This window comes from Stenella coeruleoalba, assembly GCF_951394435.1.
Source record: "Stenella coeruleoalba genome assembly, chromosome: 9".
NCBI classification, from domain to species: domain Eukaryota; kingdom Metazoa; phylum Chordata; class Mammalia; order Artiodactyla; family Delphinidae; genus Stenella; species Stenella coeruleoalba.
The window spans coordinates 99,910,369-99,929,328 of NC_137155.1; the positions used below are offsets into that span (position 1 = coordinate 99,910,369).

General features: G+C 40.3%; 1 protein-coding gene and 1 pseudogene across 6 annotated transcripts in view; one reads left to right on the forward strand and one right to left on the reverse strand.

Annotated features, from left to right (window-relative positions):
* Positions 1–18,960, forward strand: part of GALNTL5 (polypeptide N-acetylgalactosaminyltransferase like 5) — a 122,736-nt gene that overhangs the window by 90,468 nt on the left and 13,308 nt on the right. For all 5 annotated transcript variants that reach the window (XM_079932042.1, XM_079932040.1, XM_079932041.1 and 2 more), the window contains 2 exons: positions 4,663–4,912; positions 10,297–10,414. In XM_079932042.1, the coding sequence (XP_079788168.1) occupies positions 4,663–4,912; positions 10,297–10,414 (368 nt within the window). The remainder of the gene's footprint in view (positions 1–4,662; positions 4,913–10,296; positions 10,415–18,960) is intronic.
* On the reverse strand, positions 13,525–14,377 carry LOC307191540 (tRNA-splicing endonuclease subunit Sen15-like; annotated as a pseudogene). The gene has a single exon. The product of its transcript is annotated as a tRNA-splicing endonuclease subunit Sen15-like (transcript).

The window sequence follows — 18,960 nt, forward strand, 5'->3', positions numbered from 1 at the left end:
TGGGAGATTTTTGCCGTTTGATATTACGTGGAGCTGGGAGGTCTCTGGTGAACCAATGTCCTGAACTTGGCTCTCCCACCTCAGAGGCACAGCTCTGACGCCTGGTTGGAGCACCAAGAGCCTTTCATCCACACGGCTCAGAATAAAAGGGAGAACAAAAGAAAGAAAGAAAAAGATTTTTTTTAAAAAAAAAGTTATTAAAATAAAAAACAAAAAATAATTAGTAAAAAAATTTTTTCAAGTAATTAAAAAGAAAGAAAGAAAAACCAAACCAAAAAACAAATCCACCAATGACAACAAGCGCTGAAAACTATACTAAAAAAAGAAAACGGACAGACAGAACCCTAGGACAAATGGTAAAAGCAAAGCTATACAGACAAAATCTCACATAGAAGCATACACATACACACTCACAAAAAGAGGAAAAGGGGAAAAAATAATATTTCTTGCTCCCAAAGTCCACTTCCTTAATTTGGGACGATTCGTTGTCTATTCAGGTATTCCACAGATGCAGGTACATCAAGTTGATTGTGGAGCTTTAATCCGCTGCTTCTGAGGCTGCTGGGAGAGATTTCCCTTTCTCTTCTTTGTTCTCACAGCTCCCGGGGCTCAGCTTTGGATTTGGCCCCGCCTCTGCATGTAGGTCGCTGGAGGGCGTCTGTTCTTCGCTCAGACAGGACGGGGTTAAAGGAGCCGCTGATTCGGGGGCTCTGGCTCACTCGCGGGCGGGGGCGCGGGGGGTGGTAGGGGCATGGAGTGCGGGGCGGGCCTGCGGCGGCAGAGGCCGGCGTGACGTTGCAGCAGCCTGAGGCGCGCCGTGCGTTCTCCCGGGGAAGTTGACCCTGGATCCCGGGACCCTGGCAGTGGCGGGCTGCACAGGCTCCCCGGAAGAGGGGTGTGGAGAGTGACCTGTGCTCGCACACAGGCTTCTTGGTGGCGGCAGCAGCAGCCTTAGCGTCTCATGCCCGTCTCTGGGGTCCGCGCTTTTAGCCGCGGCTCGCGCCCGTCTCTGGAGCTCCTTTAAGTAGTGCTCTTACTCCCCTCTCCTCGCGCACCAGGAAACAAAGAAGGAAGATAAAGTCTCTTGCCTCTTCGGCAGGTCCAGACCTTTCCCCGGACTCCCTCCGGGCTAGCCGTGGTGCACCAACCCCCCGCAGGCCGCATTCACGCCGCCAACCCCAGCCCTTTCCCTGGGATCCGACAGAAGCCGGCACCTGAGCAGACAAGCCTCTCGGGCTGGTGAGTGCTGGTCGGCACCGATCCTCTGTGCGGGAATCTCTCCGCCTTGCCCTCTGCACCCCTGTCGCTACACTCTCCTCTGTGGCTCCGAACCTTACGCGGGGGCTACTCTTCATTGTGGTGCGTGGGCTTCTCATTGTGGTGGCTTCTTTTGTTGCGGAGCGCAGGCTCTAGGCACGCGGGCTGCGGGCTCAGTAGTTGTGGCGCATAGGCTTAGTTGCTCTGTGGCATGTGTGATCTTCCTGGACCAGGGCTCAAACCCGTGTCCCCTGCATTGTCAGGCGGATTCTTAACCACTGTTCCACCAGGGAAGTCCCTGAATTCTTTTTAATATGTTCCTATTAGTGGAATTTCTGTGTCACATGGTACTTCTTCTTAACTTTTTGAGGAGCTGCCAAACTGTTTTCCGCAGCAGCTGAACCATTTACATTCCCACCAGCAACGTATGAGAGTTCCAATTTTTCCACATCCTCACCAACACTTGTTATTTTCTGTCTTTTTTGTCTTGTTTTAATTCTAGCCATCCTGGTAGATATGAAGTGGTACCTCACTGTGTTTTTAATTTGCATTTCCTTAATGACCAATGATGTTGAGCATCTTTTCTTGTGGTTGTTGGCCATTTATATATCTTCTTTGGAGACACAGATGGTATTTTTCACCTATCAAATTAGCCGACATGATTTTAAAATGTTTGTGTTATGTAATATTATAGAAGCTATTTTAAGTGAAAAATGCAAAGTGTTAATTGAACAGTGTGTGTGCTGCCAACAGTAAAAAAAAAACTATATATGTTTAAAAATGGGGCTCTTTTTAGCTCAGTTTTGATTGAGGCATGAAGACAACAGATGTTATATTCCAAAGTGAGTTGTCGGACACAGTACCATAAAGAAATTTCAAAATAGATATCTGAGAAGCAAACTCAGCTACACTGAATCAGATCGTTAGAATTAGAGATGATTTTTAGAGAAAGCTGCTTGCTAAATCCTGGTGAGAGGAACTTGATGTGAATTTCCTGTGTTGGGGGCTCAGCACATTCTCAGACATCAGTACAACAAAACCAGAAACCTGTTGGGGGTGAAGAGAAATGAATGGTTGTTGGCTTCTCACCTGAGAATCAAAAGGGCAGAAGAAGGGCTGTGGCTAGCTACGGAACGAAGGACATTTGCTTCAGTGTTAGTATCTGTTCTGATGGCAGAGTTTGCTCAGGCAATGGATGTTTGGGTAAGAGAGCAATAAAGATCATCTTAGATCATGTCCAATGGGGCTATCTAGAAGGATGGACAGATCTCAGCAGAGGAGAAGCTAGAGGTCGAACACAGGACCCTAAGTTGCTGAGGTGGGAGTCTAGACCACCCGGATAGAATGCATTTGCCCAGTTTATGGGAACTGCAGATAAGAGACTACCAGGGATGGGAAGGGGGGTGGTCCTCAGAATCACCGTGCAGCCACACCGTAATAGAAGGAGTCAGCTCAGAGCACCCTGCTCTCTCACCAAGAAAGAACTTCCCTGCCCCATTCACTTGTCTCTTACCCTCCTTTGGCTTTAGTGAGGTCTGAAACCACAGAGGGTAAGCTGGGGAAGGAGACCAGTAAGGAAGAGCTAAGAAGATTTAATGCAAAGGCAAGTGACCCTCCCGCAGGGCCACCTGGTTGGGGGGTGGGTTCTGCATGCAGGCAGGGAAGCTTCGATTGTAACAGGGGCCTGAAAATTCTAATTGCTGAATTGAGACTGTTTTCAACTTTCGCTGTCTAATAAGACTTCCAATTAACCTAAGAGAGCAGAGAAGTCTTGGGGCCTGCTCTGTTTTGTAACCAATGGCAGGGAATGGACCAGTCCTCCCTATAGATTTATTTATTTACTTATTTATTTATGGCTGAGTTGGGTCTTCGTTGCTGTGCGTGGGCTTTTTTCTAGTTGTGGCAAGTGGGGGCTACTCTTCGTTGCGGTGCGCAGGCTTCTCATTGCAGTGGCTTCTCGTTGCGGAGCGCAGGCTCTAGGCATGCGGGCTTCAGTAGCTGTGGCTCGTGGGCTCTAGAGCTCAGGCTCAGTAGTTGTGGCGCACTGGCTTAGGTGCTCCACGGCATGTGGGATCTTCCCGGACCGGGGCACAAACCCGTGTCCCCTACATCGGCAGGCGGACTCTCAACCACTGCGCCACCAGGGAAGCCCTTCATGGTATCTATTTAACCACAAAAGTTTTTAGTTTTGATGAAGTCCAGTTTACCTATTTGTTTGTTTTTTCTTCTGTGGCTTGTATTTTTGGTGTCATACCTAAGAAACCATTACCTAACTCAAGGGTCGTAAAATGTATGCCTGTTTTCTTCTAAGAGTTTTATAGTTTTAGCTCTTACCTTTTGAGGTCTGTTATCCATTTGACTTAATATTTGTGTTTGGTATGAGTTAGGGGGTCCAACTTCATTCTTTTCATGCAGATATCCAGTTGTCTCAGGATATTTATTGAAAAAAATGATTCTTTCCCAATTGAGTTGTCTTGGTACCCTTTTCAGAAATCAATTGACAATAGATGCTTCATTTATTTCGGCACCATTAATTCTATACCTTTGGTCTATAAGTATCTTATGCCAATATTGTTTTGATTATTGTAGCCTTTTAGTAAGTTTTGACAGCAGGAAATCATTCAACTTTGTTCTTCTTTATCAAGATTGTTTTAGCTAATTTGGATCCCTTGCCTTTCCATATGAATTTTAGGATCAATTTCTGTAAAAAGAACCAGTGGGATTTTGATAAGGATTGAATTGCATCTGTAGATTGATTTGGGAGATTATAAAACATTTTAATAATACTAAGTCTTCTGATCTAAACATAGGATGTTTTCATACGTTCCTATGATTTTATGTTGGCTACAAGAAAAAGTCTAACCTCTGCCCCTGAGTTTTGAGGTCCCTTCCAATTTGAGACCACCTAATATATTTTAACACACATATTCTTTATTTTGGCCATGCCAGGTTTTCCCATGTTCTCAAAGCAGAATAGACCCTCACTAAAGCTTGAATTCAAGAGGAAAAGTAATTATGCATCTTTGCATCTCAAGCACCAAACTAAGTACCAAGGAAGGTTTCCTTGCAGTAAACATTTGCGACATTGGGTTGATCAATCTAGGCTGAGATAAAATGACATTTTAAAATTGAAGGTCAGCTCAGTTCCATCTGCTTCTTTAGAATCTTCCCCAGACTCCTCTCTAACCCACAGTTCACCAGCTTCTTCTGAGTATCTGTGACACATGATGTCCTGCATTTTTGATATAATATAAAATATGTGTTTCTTGTCTCCTGCCAGTGAAGCTGAAAGCACCTTAATAGCCAAACACATAGTAAATGCTGGACAAATGCTTGTCGCCTTGATTCGGGCTGTCAGGTGTTTCCTACACATGCACTAACACTCGCCTGTTCTTGCCTCCCCAGGGGATGTTCTGGTGTTCCTGGATAGCCACTGCGAAGTGAATAAAGTATGGCTGGAGCCCTTGCTGAATGCCATTGCCAAGGACCCCCGAATGGTGGTGTGTCCACTGATAGATGTCATTGATTATGTGACCCTGGAATACCAGCCCTCTCCTGTTGTCAGGGGAGCTTTCAACTGGTATCTGCAATTTAAATGGGATCATGTTTTCTCTTATGAGATGGATGGACCAGAAGGGCCAACTAGACCTATCCGGTGAGATTTCTTCTGGTAATGGAAAAATAGCACGTAGGTATTGGGAGCAGGGGGAAGCTTTCAGAGATTATGACTTTGATTCATGAGCTTAATGAAGAGAAATATCTTATTATTTATCTTGTTTCTAAAAGTGTGTAATAATAGAATGTGGTAGGTTTTGTTTCTTTAAGTTTCACTCACTGGGAATGAGCATCTCACCCCAGTTCGGAATACCACCATGGTTAGTATCCCTTTGATTTCAGAGGTCCAGCTTTAAAATGTGGACTTGGTTCTCAGGAACAAGTTACATGTTTATCAATGATCAAAATACTAGCACTGGGCTTCCCTGGTGGTGCAGTGGTTGAGAGTCCGCCTGCCGATGCAGGGGACACGGGTTCGTGCCCCGGTCGGGGAGGATCCCACATGCCGCGGAGAGGCTGGGCCCGTGAGGCTATGGCCCCTGAGCCTGCGCGTCCGGAGCCTGTGCTCCGCAACGGGAGAGGCCACAACAGTGAGAGGCCTGCGTACCGCAAAAAAAGAAAAAAAAAAAACAAAACTAGCACTGTGGATAGCCCAGAAAAAGTCGATGTCTTTGCCAAATTCATGTATAAAATATTTATCCAAGTGCTTCCATCTGTAATTTTATAGGTTGAGATGAATGTGATTTTCCTGGAATATCAGTCTTGGAAAATATATTTCTAAATGTGAGAATAATTTGAATGTTATGACTTCTAACTGCACTTATGAGGTTATTTCTCAAGAGACTTCCTCCAGATCACTCCCCACATTTACTGATAACTTTGACACCAGGCTCACTTCTCCTTTAATGTTAACCTATTTGTTTTACAAACCACATGAGTCAATTTTCTAACACCATAGCCTAGCAAGTCCTTGATCTTTGCCTCTATTTTAATTTAGCTAGAGCTGTGTGATCTTGAATGAGTTACTTAACCTCTCTGCACCTTATTTCTTTATCTGTAAGTCTGGAGAATAACAGTACTTCACAGGGCTCTTATGAGAATTAAAGGACATACATCAAAGCTTAGAACAGTATCTGTCCATAATAAGTACTGTATAAATGTTAGATATTTAATATTATTCCTACAGCCATACACTGGATCTTCACCTTCTAAATTACCACTTATCCCTCTCCTTGGCCACAACCCAGGACCCTCCTGGCTTTTTCCTGCTCTGTTCCCCCCACGCCCACCCTTGGACATCATCAAGATGTCCAGTTCTTTGATTTCTCTTTTTACCCCTCACAGTTTTCTTTCTGCTTCTGTGGTCTAGACTTTCTGATCTATAAATTCTCTTCTCTTCTGCCACATCCCACTGCACTTCTGCCACGATAGCCCTGCAAAGCTCCAACCCTGGTTCAATTCCACCATCTATTTCCGTTGTTCCTTTAAGAGATGTGAATTGATTCTTCTGCACATTGATGGTCTCCAGCCCATGCTGCCTTGCAATCCTTTTATCCACTCATTCCCAGAAGTGGGTATTCCCATTCCACTTTAGTACTTCCCTTAATCCCAAGAGCTGCCCCTGCCCTGAACCCCTACTCTTAGTAAGCAAACTGACCTCTTAAATCAAGGATGAAATGACTATCTAAGAATTGGGAGGAATGATTGGGAAATCATATAGTATCAATACTTTATGCCAGAACTGTAATGGATTATGCAGCCATTAAGCATGACCACATATGAACACTGTATAGCCATCTTCCAGATCTCCCATTGCCTTCTCTCATCCAGTGATTAACCAGCTCCAGGAGACCCGTCCTTTGTGATGATTCTCATATCACATCTGTCCATCTCTCTGACAGTCCTCATGGCCCAAGCCATCACTGCTCCAGGCTTAGACTCTACACCCTAAGGGACAGTCTGGCCTACAGCTCTTCCTCTTCATTCCAGTCTCTCTGTTGCTATGTTAATTTTCTTAAAACCCCACTTTGCACATGTCACCCATCTTGCTTATTGTCTTTCCACTGCCTTTAGGATAACATGCAGATTCCTTCGTATAAGTTCGAATGACTCTTCGTATGACTCATAACTTTGTATGACTCTGATATTCCTCTGCCCCAGCCATCACTTGTTAGATGTTTAGGGCTGCCATGTACAGCTGCACAGGCTGTGCACTGCATATTTCCAGAAGGCACTGTTCACAAAGACTATAGGTAATCAGCATCCCTGGAGTTGTGCATTAAGGCAGCCGTTAGGGGACTTCCCTGGTGGTCCAGTGGTTAAGATGCCACGCTTCCACTGCAGGGGGCACAGGTTTGATTCCTGGTCGGGGAACTAAGATCCCAGATGCCACATGGTGCGGCCAAAAAAAAAAGGCAGCGCTTAGCTGGGCCAGTTACCTCTCTCAGCTTCAGTATCTTCATCTGTAAAATGATGATGATAATAATAATACCTACCTCTCTGGATTACTGAGGGCCTTAAATGAGCCAATACTTGTAAAGCACATAACTAAAGGCCTGACACAGAGGAAGGGATCAGTATAAATGGTAGCTATTGTTAATGTTACAGACTTCAGGATGAAAAAGAACAAAGTTATACTTCATTTAAATAAAACTTAATATGTAAAAATCATGATTTACTAAAAAATAAAGCATCAATCTTTTGAGTTCATCTCAAAGTAATCTAAAATGAAGTTACTTTTAGTAAGAAGTAGCTGAAATATTCCACTTACCAAAAAATTGACTTACAATTTTTGTAATATTTCTGTATCTCACATTTTAAGTATTTTTTATGCTGTAAAAATTCAATATGGAAATTGGATTTCTAATAGTCAATTAGAAAAGTAACATTTTGGAACTCTAATACACTGTTAGTATATATACATTTGTAAATGCTTTTTGAAAATTTGGCAATATAAATTAAAAATTTTATAAATATTCTTATTCTTTAATGCAATAATTCTACTTCTTACAATTTATCTTCAAGGAGTTGAGAGATAGGTCCAGAAATATATATTGTATCAATATTTATTTTAGTAAGAAAATCAAAACAACATAAATGTTCAATATTGAAATGGTTAAAAAAGTATATTCATATTTTGTAGAATATTATAGAGTTAAAATTTTTGAAGGCTAGTTAACTAAAAAGGAAAATTCTCACAATATGTTAAATTTTAAAAAATCAGGCCATAAAAAACTTACATCAGTATAATGTGGAATCTAAAATATGATACAAATGAACTTATTTACAAAACAGAAACAGACTCACAGACATAGAAAACAAACTTATGGTTACCAAAGGGGAAAAGTGGGAGAGGAATAAATTAGGAGTTTGGGATTAACATATATACACTACCTTATATAAAACAAATAATCAACAAGGACCTACTGTATAGCACAGGGAACTATATTCAGTATCTTGTAATAACCTATAATGGAAAAGAATTTGAAAAATAATATATATATGTCTATTTGAATCACTTTGCTATACACCAGAAACTAACACAAAATTGTAAATCAACTATACTTCAGCTAAAAAAAAATCAGTATAATACCAATTGTGTGATTATATATGTATATATTACATATGGAATATATATTATACATATGATATGTTGTAATACAATTATAATGTATAATAATATATGTAAGAAAAAAATAGGTTGTTTTAAAGAGTTAAAGGAAAAAAATTAATTTTAGGTATTAGCCATGAATTAGCATTCATATCTGAAGATATATTTTTCCCCTACTTACAATAGTTCTAATGACAAAAATAAAAGGTGGGTGAAACTTAGAACAAGCAAGGAAAATCGTGGCCTTAAGCTTCTACCAACGACACTCGTGGCCCCTAGGGAGGGGGACATGCAGGGACCAGCTTCGTCCAGTTACCAGATAGGATGACTCCTAGCAGACTACAGGCATGCTGTTCTCTCTCACATTAAAAAAATAAAATGATTTTATTTTATCAGCCATTTCCCCTTTCCTTTTCTCTCCTTTGTATTAAACCACCTAGAAAGAGTCGTCGGTATCACTCTCTCCAGTTCTGTTAAACTGTTCACTCGACTTTAAGCTCACTGCAGTCAGGCTTGCCCTCCCCGCTAGCTTCACACTGTCATGTCCAGTCCTCAGTCCTAGTCTTACGTGACCTGTCAGCCGTGTCCATGCTGCTGGCCTCTCCCTCCTCTTTGACGGGCACTCTTCCCATGGCCTCCAGACCACCAGAGGCCCCAGCTCTCGCTCCTACTTCACCGCTGGTTTATTCCATGCCCTTTGCTGATTCCTCCTCTTCTCCCCGACCTCTCACTGCTGAAGTGCCCAGGGCTCTGTCCTCTTCACCTCCCCTCGCTCACCCATTGCTTCTCATCCACCTTGTTCTGGTGACTCTCAGGCTCCGACCTCTCTCAGAACACCAGACTCCCCTATCCAGCTGCCTACTGGCATCTCCACTTTCATGCTGAACAGACACCTCAGATATGTCCAAAACTGAATCTTCCCACCAAAAACTTCGTTCCACCGTAGCATTCCCCGTCTCAGTGCATGGTAACTCTAGGGGCTTCCCTGGCGGTCCAGCGGTTAGGACTCCACGCTTCCACTGTAGGGGGCACGGGTTCCATCCCTGGTTGGGGAACTAAGATCCCACATGCTGCAGCGCGGTCAAAACAGACAAACAAACAAACAAATCAGTGCCTGGTAACACTATCTTCCAGGTTATCCAGGCCAAACTTCCTCCAACCCTGCACATCCCACCCATAGCAAGTCTGCTGGCTCCATCTTCAAAACCTATACAGAATTCAGCCACATCTCATCTCCTTCATTGCTATACCCTTATCCAAGATGCCATCATCTTCCCCTGGGACCATCACAACAACCTCTGACTAGTCTCCCTACTTCCACCTTTGCTTGTTGATTAACTAATTTATCCCTAACACATCACAGTGGCTTTACATAGACTTTTTGGAACAATGAATGAATGGATCTGTAATTATTTTCAAACTACATAGTTTGGTATTATTGGGCTCTGCTGTTGGCCCACCAAAAAAGATGCTATGTAACATTATGGTTTTCTCAGAAGTAAATAGGACAATTCACTCAATGCCTTTAGAGAGGGAGATCTCTAAATTCCCACTACCCAATTCAATCATCATCGCTGTGGGAAGCTCACGTACTAAAGAAAATTTTCCCCGTCACCAGGACAACGTTTCAGAATAGATTGCTTACAAAATTTGACGAGAGCTAAGTTAAAGCTATTGTTGCCTATTTTGTGGTAGTTGTGACTTTACCTTAGTAATTTTACATGCTTCAATGTATATTAAGATAATTTTGGTGTTAGTTAGTATGGGTGTTTTCTAGTTTTTAACTGTTATCACTAATATTTAATATGGTTTTGGCCAAAATCCATAATGACTGAATTTATGGAATAAATTTAATATTTGTGTGTCCTTTTTAGGTCACCTGCAATGGCTGGAGGAATTTTTGCTATAAATAGGCATTATTTTAATGAAATCGGACAGTACGACAAGGGCATGAATCTCTGGGGAGGAGAAAATTTGGAACTTTCACTAAGGGTAATTAAGACTTTTTGTTTTAAATAGTCACCTTTGTACATAGAAAGTAAAATCTAACTTCAAGTCCTGTAATATGCTGTGGCCACGACACCCTGTTTGCCTGCACAAGCATCTGGCGCCATTCAGGTGTCGCGTGAAGTAAATGATTTACGGGATTCCTCACAGAAATGGAAAACCTTTAACAAGATACCAGATTTTCTTACCTATGCTTTCTCTAATATATGGTATGTCAGAGTAATGTGATATTTTTATCTGTTTGTGGAATCTCTTTTTTATTATTCTGATTGTCTTGGTATTAGTAGTGTGTTGAAAAAACACAGGATTAGGAGGTAGGGGACTTGGGTGTCACTGAATTTATGGGGTATGTTAAGTCTCAGTTTCTCCATCTGTAAAGTGAGAGGATTTGGTAGAAGATGTCTAATAAGTTTTCTCCTAACTCTTAAATCCTGAGATACCTGCTACAACAGGGATGAAACTTGAAAACACGGTAAGTAAAAGAAGCCAGACATAAAAGACCATATATTTATGAGTCCATTTGTGTGAAATGCCCAGACGAAGCAAATCCATAGAAATAGAAAATAAATTAGTGGTTGCCAGGGGCTGGGGGAGGAGAGTGACTATACTGAAAATCACCGAGTTGTAGCCTTTGAAACGTGGATTCCTGGTGGTGTATAAATTATGTCTCAATAAAAATAATAGATTTAATTTTTTAAAAAATCCTATGATATTGAAACACTAGACCTTAGGGTGAGTCTCAGCCCTACCACTCACTTGCTATATGATCCTTGGCAGGTCATTCATTTTTCTAGTTCTCGGTTTCCTCATCTGTTAAACAGGAATAAGTAAAAATGCCATTCTCAGAATTTTATAAAGATTTAATGTGGGAATTCCCTGGTGATCCAGTGGTTAGGACTCCCTGCTTTCACAGCTGAGGGTCCGGGTTCAGTCCCTGCTAGGGGAGCTAAGATCCCGCAAGCCGCATGGTGTGGCCAAAAAAAAAAGAAATTTAATGAAGTAATGGGGGTGGAGAATAAGGTACAAAGTAGATATTCCTGGAGAGTCTGAAGAAAATACTAAGCTATTCAAACGTTTATCATATGTTAATCATAGGTAATTTTTTGTATTTGACTGAATTCTAATAGATTTTTATAATGATCATTTTGAACTGTGCATAGAAGTCTGGGCTGTGAGCTCGCCATCATTGCCCTTCACATCCTTTTCTCCCTTTTCTCTGCTTTGTCTCTTTTCCCAACAGAGACAACTGGATGTCGAGAAAACAGCTTCATTTACGGCTAAATTCCTATTCTCTCTGAGCTTTGGTTTCCTTACAAGTAAAATGAAGAAAAAAATTCTCTCTATTACAGGGTTGTTGTAAAGATAAGAGTTTATCGGAGCTCATAAATAAGCTGATAAATAAGCAGCCATTATTGTTCCACTTTACTTTTGCTAACTGCTCTTTATACTCTCTGAAATCATCTGCAGCGATTATACTTTGAACTGCGTTTCTCTTAGCATGTATTAAGATGTTCACCAGATTTGCTTTTTGTGTTTTTCCAATTTTTTTCTGCTTTGGATTTTATCTCCCTCTTCCTTCTTGTGGCTGGCTACTTTCTACATTTTTTTAAGGTTAGTTTAAGCACAGTCTTCTCTCATAATGCTTCAGATACCTTACTTTGAATATAGGACTATCTAGAGCAATATATTTTTCCTTCAAGTCCCTATTTGGCAGTATCCTGTAAGTTTGTTATTTTCATTGCTTTTTTTTCCCTACTCATTTGTTCCCTTCTGATCCAGGCATTATTTTTATTTATTTATTTTAAAACATTTTTATTATAAAAGTAATACAAATAGAGAAAAACTAAAATATTGAAGAAAGACAAAGTCATGCATTTCCTGCCCTGCCATCCTGTTATAACCAGTTAGTAATTTATTTTGTCATCTTTTTATTATATACTTGGTGTGTTATTTATAGCCATAATCATATGCATTCATACACTTTTGTATCTTGCTTTTTGTTACTAAATATTTTCTCATGTTTTTCAGTATATTCATTATTAATTTTTAATGGATACATAACATACCATTCATTAGCTATATATGTTTATTGACTATTTCCCCCGACCAGGGATTGGCAAACTATGGCCCTGCATTTGCAAATAAGTTTTATTGGAATACAGCCATATCCATTCATTTAGATACTGTCTATGGTTATTTTTGTCCTACAAACAGCAGAGCTGAGAAGTTGTGAGAAAGCCTATATGACCTGCAAAGCCTAAAATATTTCCTTTCTGGCCCTTTCCAGAAAAATTTTGCTCAGCCTTGCCTTAAACTTTTAAGTCATTTATAATTTGGACTATTATATGCCCCAATATATATATATGGGGCATATATATATATGCCCCATATATATATATGGAAACATCTTTTCCATATAATTGTTTATACTTTAGGCAACTTACTTGGGAGGTATTAACAAAGGTGGAAAACCTGGGTCTACTTAAGAAAGATGTTTTTAAGGTTAACACTGTCCCCTACTATCTCCCTTATAATATTCTAGCTATGATACAGTACAGGTGGTGGTAATAAGAATGGAAAAAAAGACCCAGTACTCATGTAGGTAGCAATTCTCTGGTCCCTATTAATCTAGACATTGAATTTTACACTCTGGAGAAGGATATTTTTAGTTTTGATTTAAAGTCAACCAAAGAGGGAAGTAACAGTAATTGCAACATGAAAAAAAGCAGTTGAAAGTATACTTTCTATTGGGGATGAAAAAGCAGACAAAGGAAACTCTCCAGGTGTCAAAGTGTGCGTGAAATGCCACTCCAGGCTAGCTGTAGTGACCAAAAGGCACTGAGAGGGTTGAGTAATGGAAAGAGGCAGCAGCCTCAGCAATGTTCTACCCTTCTGAGCACACCCTAGGCATAAACTTGTGTACAACTATAATTAAACTGTCTCCAGATGAGAAAGTTCTAGAGCAACTGGCCTATATTTTTCAATAAAATTAATTCCTCTATCTGGGAAAGTTTTATTCTTGAAAAGAAAACTTATGGAATGGGCCCAGCTAAGTCAACCCTGACTAGGTCTGAGATGAAAGATGAATCAGGCTGAGGGGTCTCAATCCAATCTTGTGTGAATAGAGCAAGCATCGGGAAGTATAGGTGTCATCTTCTAAGGGAAATATTCTGAGGATCTGGCAGCATAAATCCATCAGTAGGTTTGTAATAGACTATTGTGGAGTCAGACTCCACTATGGTGGAAGTAAAAGACATCGGCAAATCTGGATCACCTTGCAATTTTCGAGATGCCTTCGAGATCTCCCTTATCCTGTTATGGCTGAGGGAAGCACTGACGGGTGTAGGCACCACTGTCTGTAACCCTTGTCCTTCTCAGCACCAAGAAGGCAGATGAGCTGGAGATCTGATAATCCCACACAGTTTACTTCATGTGCCAACTTTTACTCTCCATGAGGTCCAGGTAAACCAATATGCTATATAAACTTGGGTGGCATCTCCTATATCTAATTCCATCATTTCTAAATACTTAGAGTGTGTGCCCATCCAGGCGTCCTTGGGGGCCCATGAGGGGGCGCCGCATGAGGGGGCGCCGCAGCTGTGATCGTCGCCCGGGCGCACATCGCTGCAGCCCGCGGTCAGCTGGGACTCACCGCACTCCTCCATACCCTGCCGTCCCAGGCATTATTTTTGTAACAGCCATGCCTCTGGTGCTTTTTATTGATCGGTTGATTATTTCTCATTTTATTGCATTGCTCTCTGAGAATGAAGCATATGAAATAGTCCCCCTTCAGGACCTCGTGATTTAATAAGCACATTCTTGTGTCTGAGAATAGAATCGATTTTGTGAATGATACATATTTAAAAAGTGAGTGTAGAAACGTACACAAGCCTCTTAGATAGCCTCATCCACCAGAGGGCAGACAGCAGAAGCAAGAAGAACTACAATCCTGCAACCTGTGGAACGAAAACCACATTCACAGAAAGACAGACAAGATGAAAAGGCAGAGGGCTATGTACCAGATGAAGGAACAAGATAAAACCCCAGAAAAACAACTAAATGAAGTGGAGATAGGCAACCTTCCAGAAAAAGAATTCAGAATAATGATAGTGAAGATGATCCGGGACCTTGGAAAAACAATGGAGGCAAAGATCAAGAAGATGCAAGAAATGTTTAACAAAGACCTAGAAGAATTAAAGAACAAACAAACGGAGATGAACAATACAATAACTGAAATGAAAACTACACTAGAAGAAATCAATAGCAGAATAACTGAGGCAGAAGAACGGATAAGTGACCTGAAAGACAGAATGGAATTCACTGCTGCAGAACAGAATAAAGAAAAAAGAATGAAAAGAAATGAAGACAGCCTATGAGACCTCTGGGACAACATTAAACGCAATAACATTCACATTATAGGGGTCCCAGAAGGAGAAGAGAGAGAGAGGACCAGAGAAAATATTTGAAGAGATTATAGTCGAAAACTTCCCTAACATGGGAGAGGAAATAGCCACCCAAGTCCAGGAGGCGCAGCGAGTCCCATACAGGATAAACCCAAGGAGAAACATGCCGAGACACATAGTAATCAAACTGGCAAAAATTAAAGGCAAAGAAAAATTATTGAAAGCAGCAAGGGAAAAACAACAAGTAACATACAAGGGAACTCCCATAAGGTTAACAGCTGATTTCTCAGCAGAAACTCTACAAGCCAGAAGGGAGGGGCGTGATATACTTAAAGTGATGAAAGGGAAGAACCTACAACCAAGATTACTCTACCTGGCAAGGGTCTCATTCAGATTTGATGGAGAAATCAAAAGCTTTACAGACAAGCAAAAGCTAAGAGAATTCAGCGCCACCAAACCAGCTCTACAACAAATGCTAAAGGAACTTCTCTAAGTGGGAAACACAAGAGAAGAAAAGGACCTACAAAAACAAACCCAAAACAATTAAGAAAATGGTCAAAGGAGCATACATATCTATAATTACCTTAAACGTGAATGGATTAAATGCTCCAACCAAAAGACACAGGCTTGCTGAATGGATACAAAAACAAGACCCATACATATGCTGTCTACAAGAGACCCACTTCAGACCTAGGGACACATACAGACTGAAAGTGAGGGGATGGAAAAAGATACTCCATGCAAATGGGAATCAAAAGAAAGCTGGAGAGCAATACTCATATCAGATAAAATAGACTTTAATATAAAGAATGTTACAAGAGACAAGGAAGGACACCACATAATGATCAAGGGATCAATCCAAGAAGAAGATATAACAAGTATAAATATATATGCACTCAACATAGGAGCACCTTAATACATAAGGCAACTGCTAACAGCTATAAAAGAGGAAATCGACAGTAACACAATAATAGTGGGGGCCTTTAACACCTCACTTACACCAATGGACAGATCATCCAAAATGAAAATAAATAAGGAGACAGAAGCTTTAAATGACACAATAGGAAAGATAGATTTAATTGATATTTATAGGACATTCCATCCAAAAACAGCAGATTACACTCTCTTCTCAAGTGTGCATGGAACATTCTCCAGGATAGATCACATCTTGGGTCACAAATCAAGCCTCAGTAAATTTAAGAAAATTGAAATCATATCAAGCATCTTTTCTGACCACAGTGCTATGAGAGTAGAAATCAATTACAGGGAAAAAACCATAAAAAACACAAACACATGGAGGCTAAACAATACGTTACTAAATAACCAAGAGATCACTGAAGAAATCAAAGAGGAAATCAAAAAATGCCTAGAGCCAAATGACAAAGAAAACACGAGGATCCAAAACCTATGGGATGCAGCAAAAGCAGTTCTAAGAGGGAAGTTTATAGCTATACAAGCCTACCTCAAGAAACAAGAAAAATCTCAAATAAACAATCTAACCTTACACCTAAAGGAACTAGAGAAAGAAGAACAAACAAAACCCAAAGTTAGCAGAAGGAAAGAAATCATAAAGATCAGAGCAGAAATAAATGAAATAGAAACAAAGAAAACAATAGCAAAGATCAATAAAACTAAAAGCTGGTTCTTTGAGAAGATAAACAAAATTGATAAACCATTAGCCAGACTCATCAAGAAAAAGAGGGAGAGGATTCAAATCAATAAAATTAGAAATGAAAAAGGAGAAGTTACAACAGACACCGCAGAAATACAAAGCATCCTAAGAGACTACTACAAGGAACTCTATGCCAATAAAATGGACAACCTGGAAGAAATGGACAAATTCTTAGAAAGGTATAACCTTCCAAGACTGAACCAGGAAGAAACAGAAAATATGAACAGACCAATCACAAGTAATGAAATTGAAACCGTGATTAAAAATCTTCCAACAAACAAAAGTCCAGGACTGGATGGCTTCACAGGTGAATTCCATCAAACATTTACAGAAGAGCTAACACCCATCCTTCTCAAACTCTTCCAAAAAATTGCAGAGGAAGGAACACTCCCAAACTCATTCTATGGAGGCCACCATCACCCTGATACCAAAACCAGACAAAGATACTACAAAAAAAGAAAATTACAGACCAATATCACTGATGAACATAGATTCAAAAATCCTCAACAAGGGCTTCCCTGGTGGCGCAGTCGTTGAGAGTCCACCTGCTGATGCAGGGGACATGGGTTCGTGCCCCAGTCTGGGAAGATCCCACATGCCACGGAGCAGCTGGGCCTGTGAGCCATGGCCGCTGAGCCTGCGTGTCCAGAGCCTGTGCCCACAACAGGAGAGGCCACAACAGTGAGAGGCCCACATACCGCAAAAAAAAAGAAATCCTCAACAAAATACTAGCAAACACAATCCAACAATACATTAAAAGGATCATACACCATGATCAAGTGGGATTTATTCCAGGGATGCAAGGATTCTTCAATATACACAAATCAATCAATGTGATACACCATATTAACAAACTGAAGAATAAAAACCATATGATCATCTCAATAGATGTAGAAAAAGCTTTTGACAAAATTCAACACCCATTTATGATAAAAACTCTCCAGAAAGTGGGCATGGAGGGAACCTACCTCAACATAATAAAGGCCATATATGACAAACCCACAGCAAACATCATTCTCAATGGTGAAAAACTGAAAGCATTCCCTCTAAGATCAGGAGCAAGACAAGGATGTCCACGCTTACCACTGTTATTCAACATAGTTTTGGAAGTCCCAGCAATGGCAATCAGAGAAGAAAAAGAAATAAAAGGAATACAAGTTGGAAAAGAAGAAGTAAAACTGTCACTGTTTGCAGATGACATGATACTATACATAGAGAATCCTAAAAATGCCACCAGAAAACTACAAGAGCTAATCAATGAATTTGCTAAAGTTGCAGGATACAAAATTAATGCACAGAAATCTCTTGCATTCCTATACACTAATGATGAAAAATCTGAAAGAGAAATTAAGGAAACACTCCCATTCACCATTGCAACAAAAATAAATACCTAGGAATAAACCTATCTAGGGAGACCAAAGACCTGTATGCAGAAAACTATAAGACACTGATGAAAGAAATTAAAGATGATACAAATAGATGGAGAGATATACCATGTTCTTGGATTGGAAGAATCAATATTGTGAAAATGACTCTACTACCCAAAGCAATCTACAGATTCAATGCAATCCCTATCAAATTACCAATGGCATTTTTTACGGAACTAGAACAAAAAATCTTAAAATTTGTATGGAGACACAAAAGACCTCAAATAGCCAAAGCAATCTTGAGAACGAAAAACGGAGCTGTAGGAATCAGACTCCCTAACTTCAGACTATACTACAAGGCTACAGTAATGAAGACAATATGGTACTGGCACAAAAACAGAAACATAGATCAATGGAACAAGATAGAAAGCCCAGAGATAAACCCACGCACCTATGGTCAACTAATCTATGACAAAGGAGGCAAGGATATACAATGGAGAAAAGACAGCCTCTTCAATAAGTGGTGCTGGGAAAACTAGACAGCTACATGTAAAAGAATGAAATTAGAACACTCCCTAACACCATACACAAAAATAAACTCAAAATGGATTCGAGACCTAAATGTAAGACCAGACACTATAAAACCCTTAGAGGAAAACATAGGAAGAACACTCTTTGACATAAATCACAGCAAGATCTTTTTTGATCCACCTCCTAGAGTAATGGAAATAAAAACAAAAAGAAACAAACAGGACCTAATGAAACTTCAACGCTTTTGCACAGCAAAGGAAACTACAAACAAGACCAAAAGACAACCCTCACAATGGGAATATTTGCAAATAAATCAATGGACAAAGGATTAATCTCCAGAATATATAAACAGCTCATGCAGGTCAATATTAAAGAAACAAACAACCCAATCCAAAAATATGCAGAAGACCTAAATAGACATTTCTCCAAAGAAGACATACAGATGGCCAAGAGGCACATGAAAAGCTGCTCAACATCACTAATTATTAGAGAAATGCAAATCAAAACTACAATGAGGTATCACCTCACACCAGTTAGAATGGGCATCATCAGAAAATC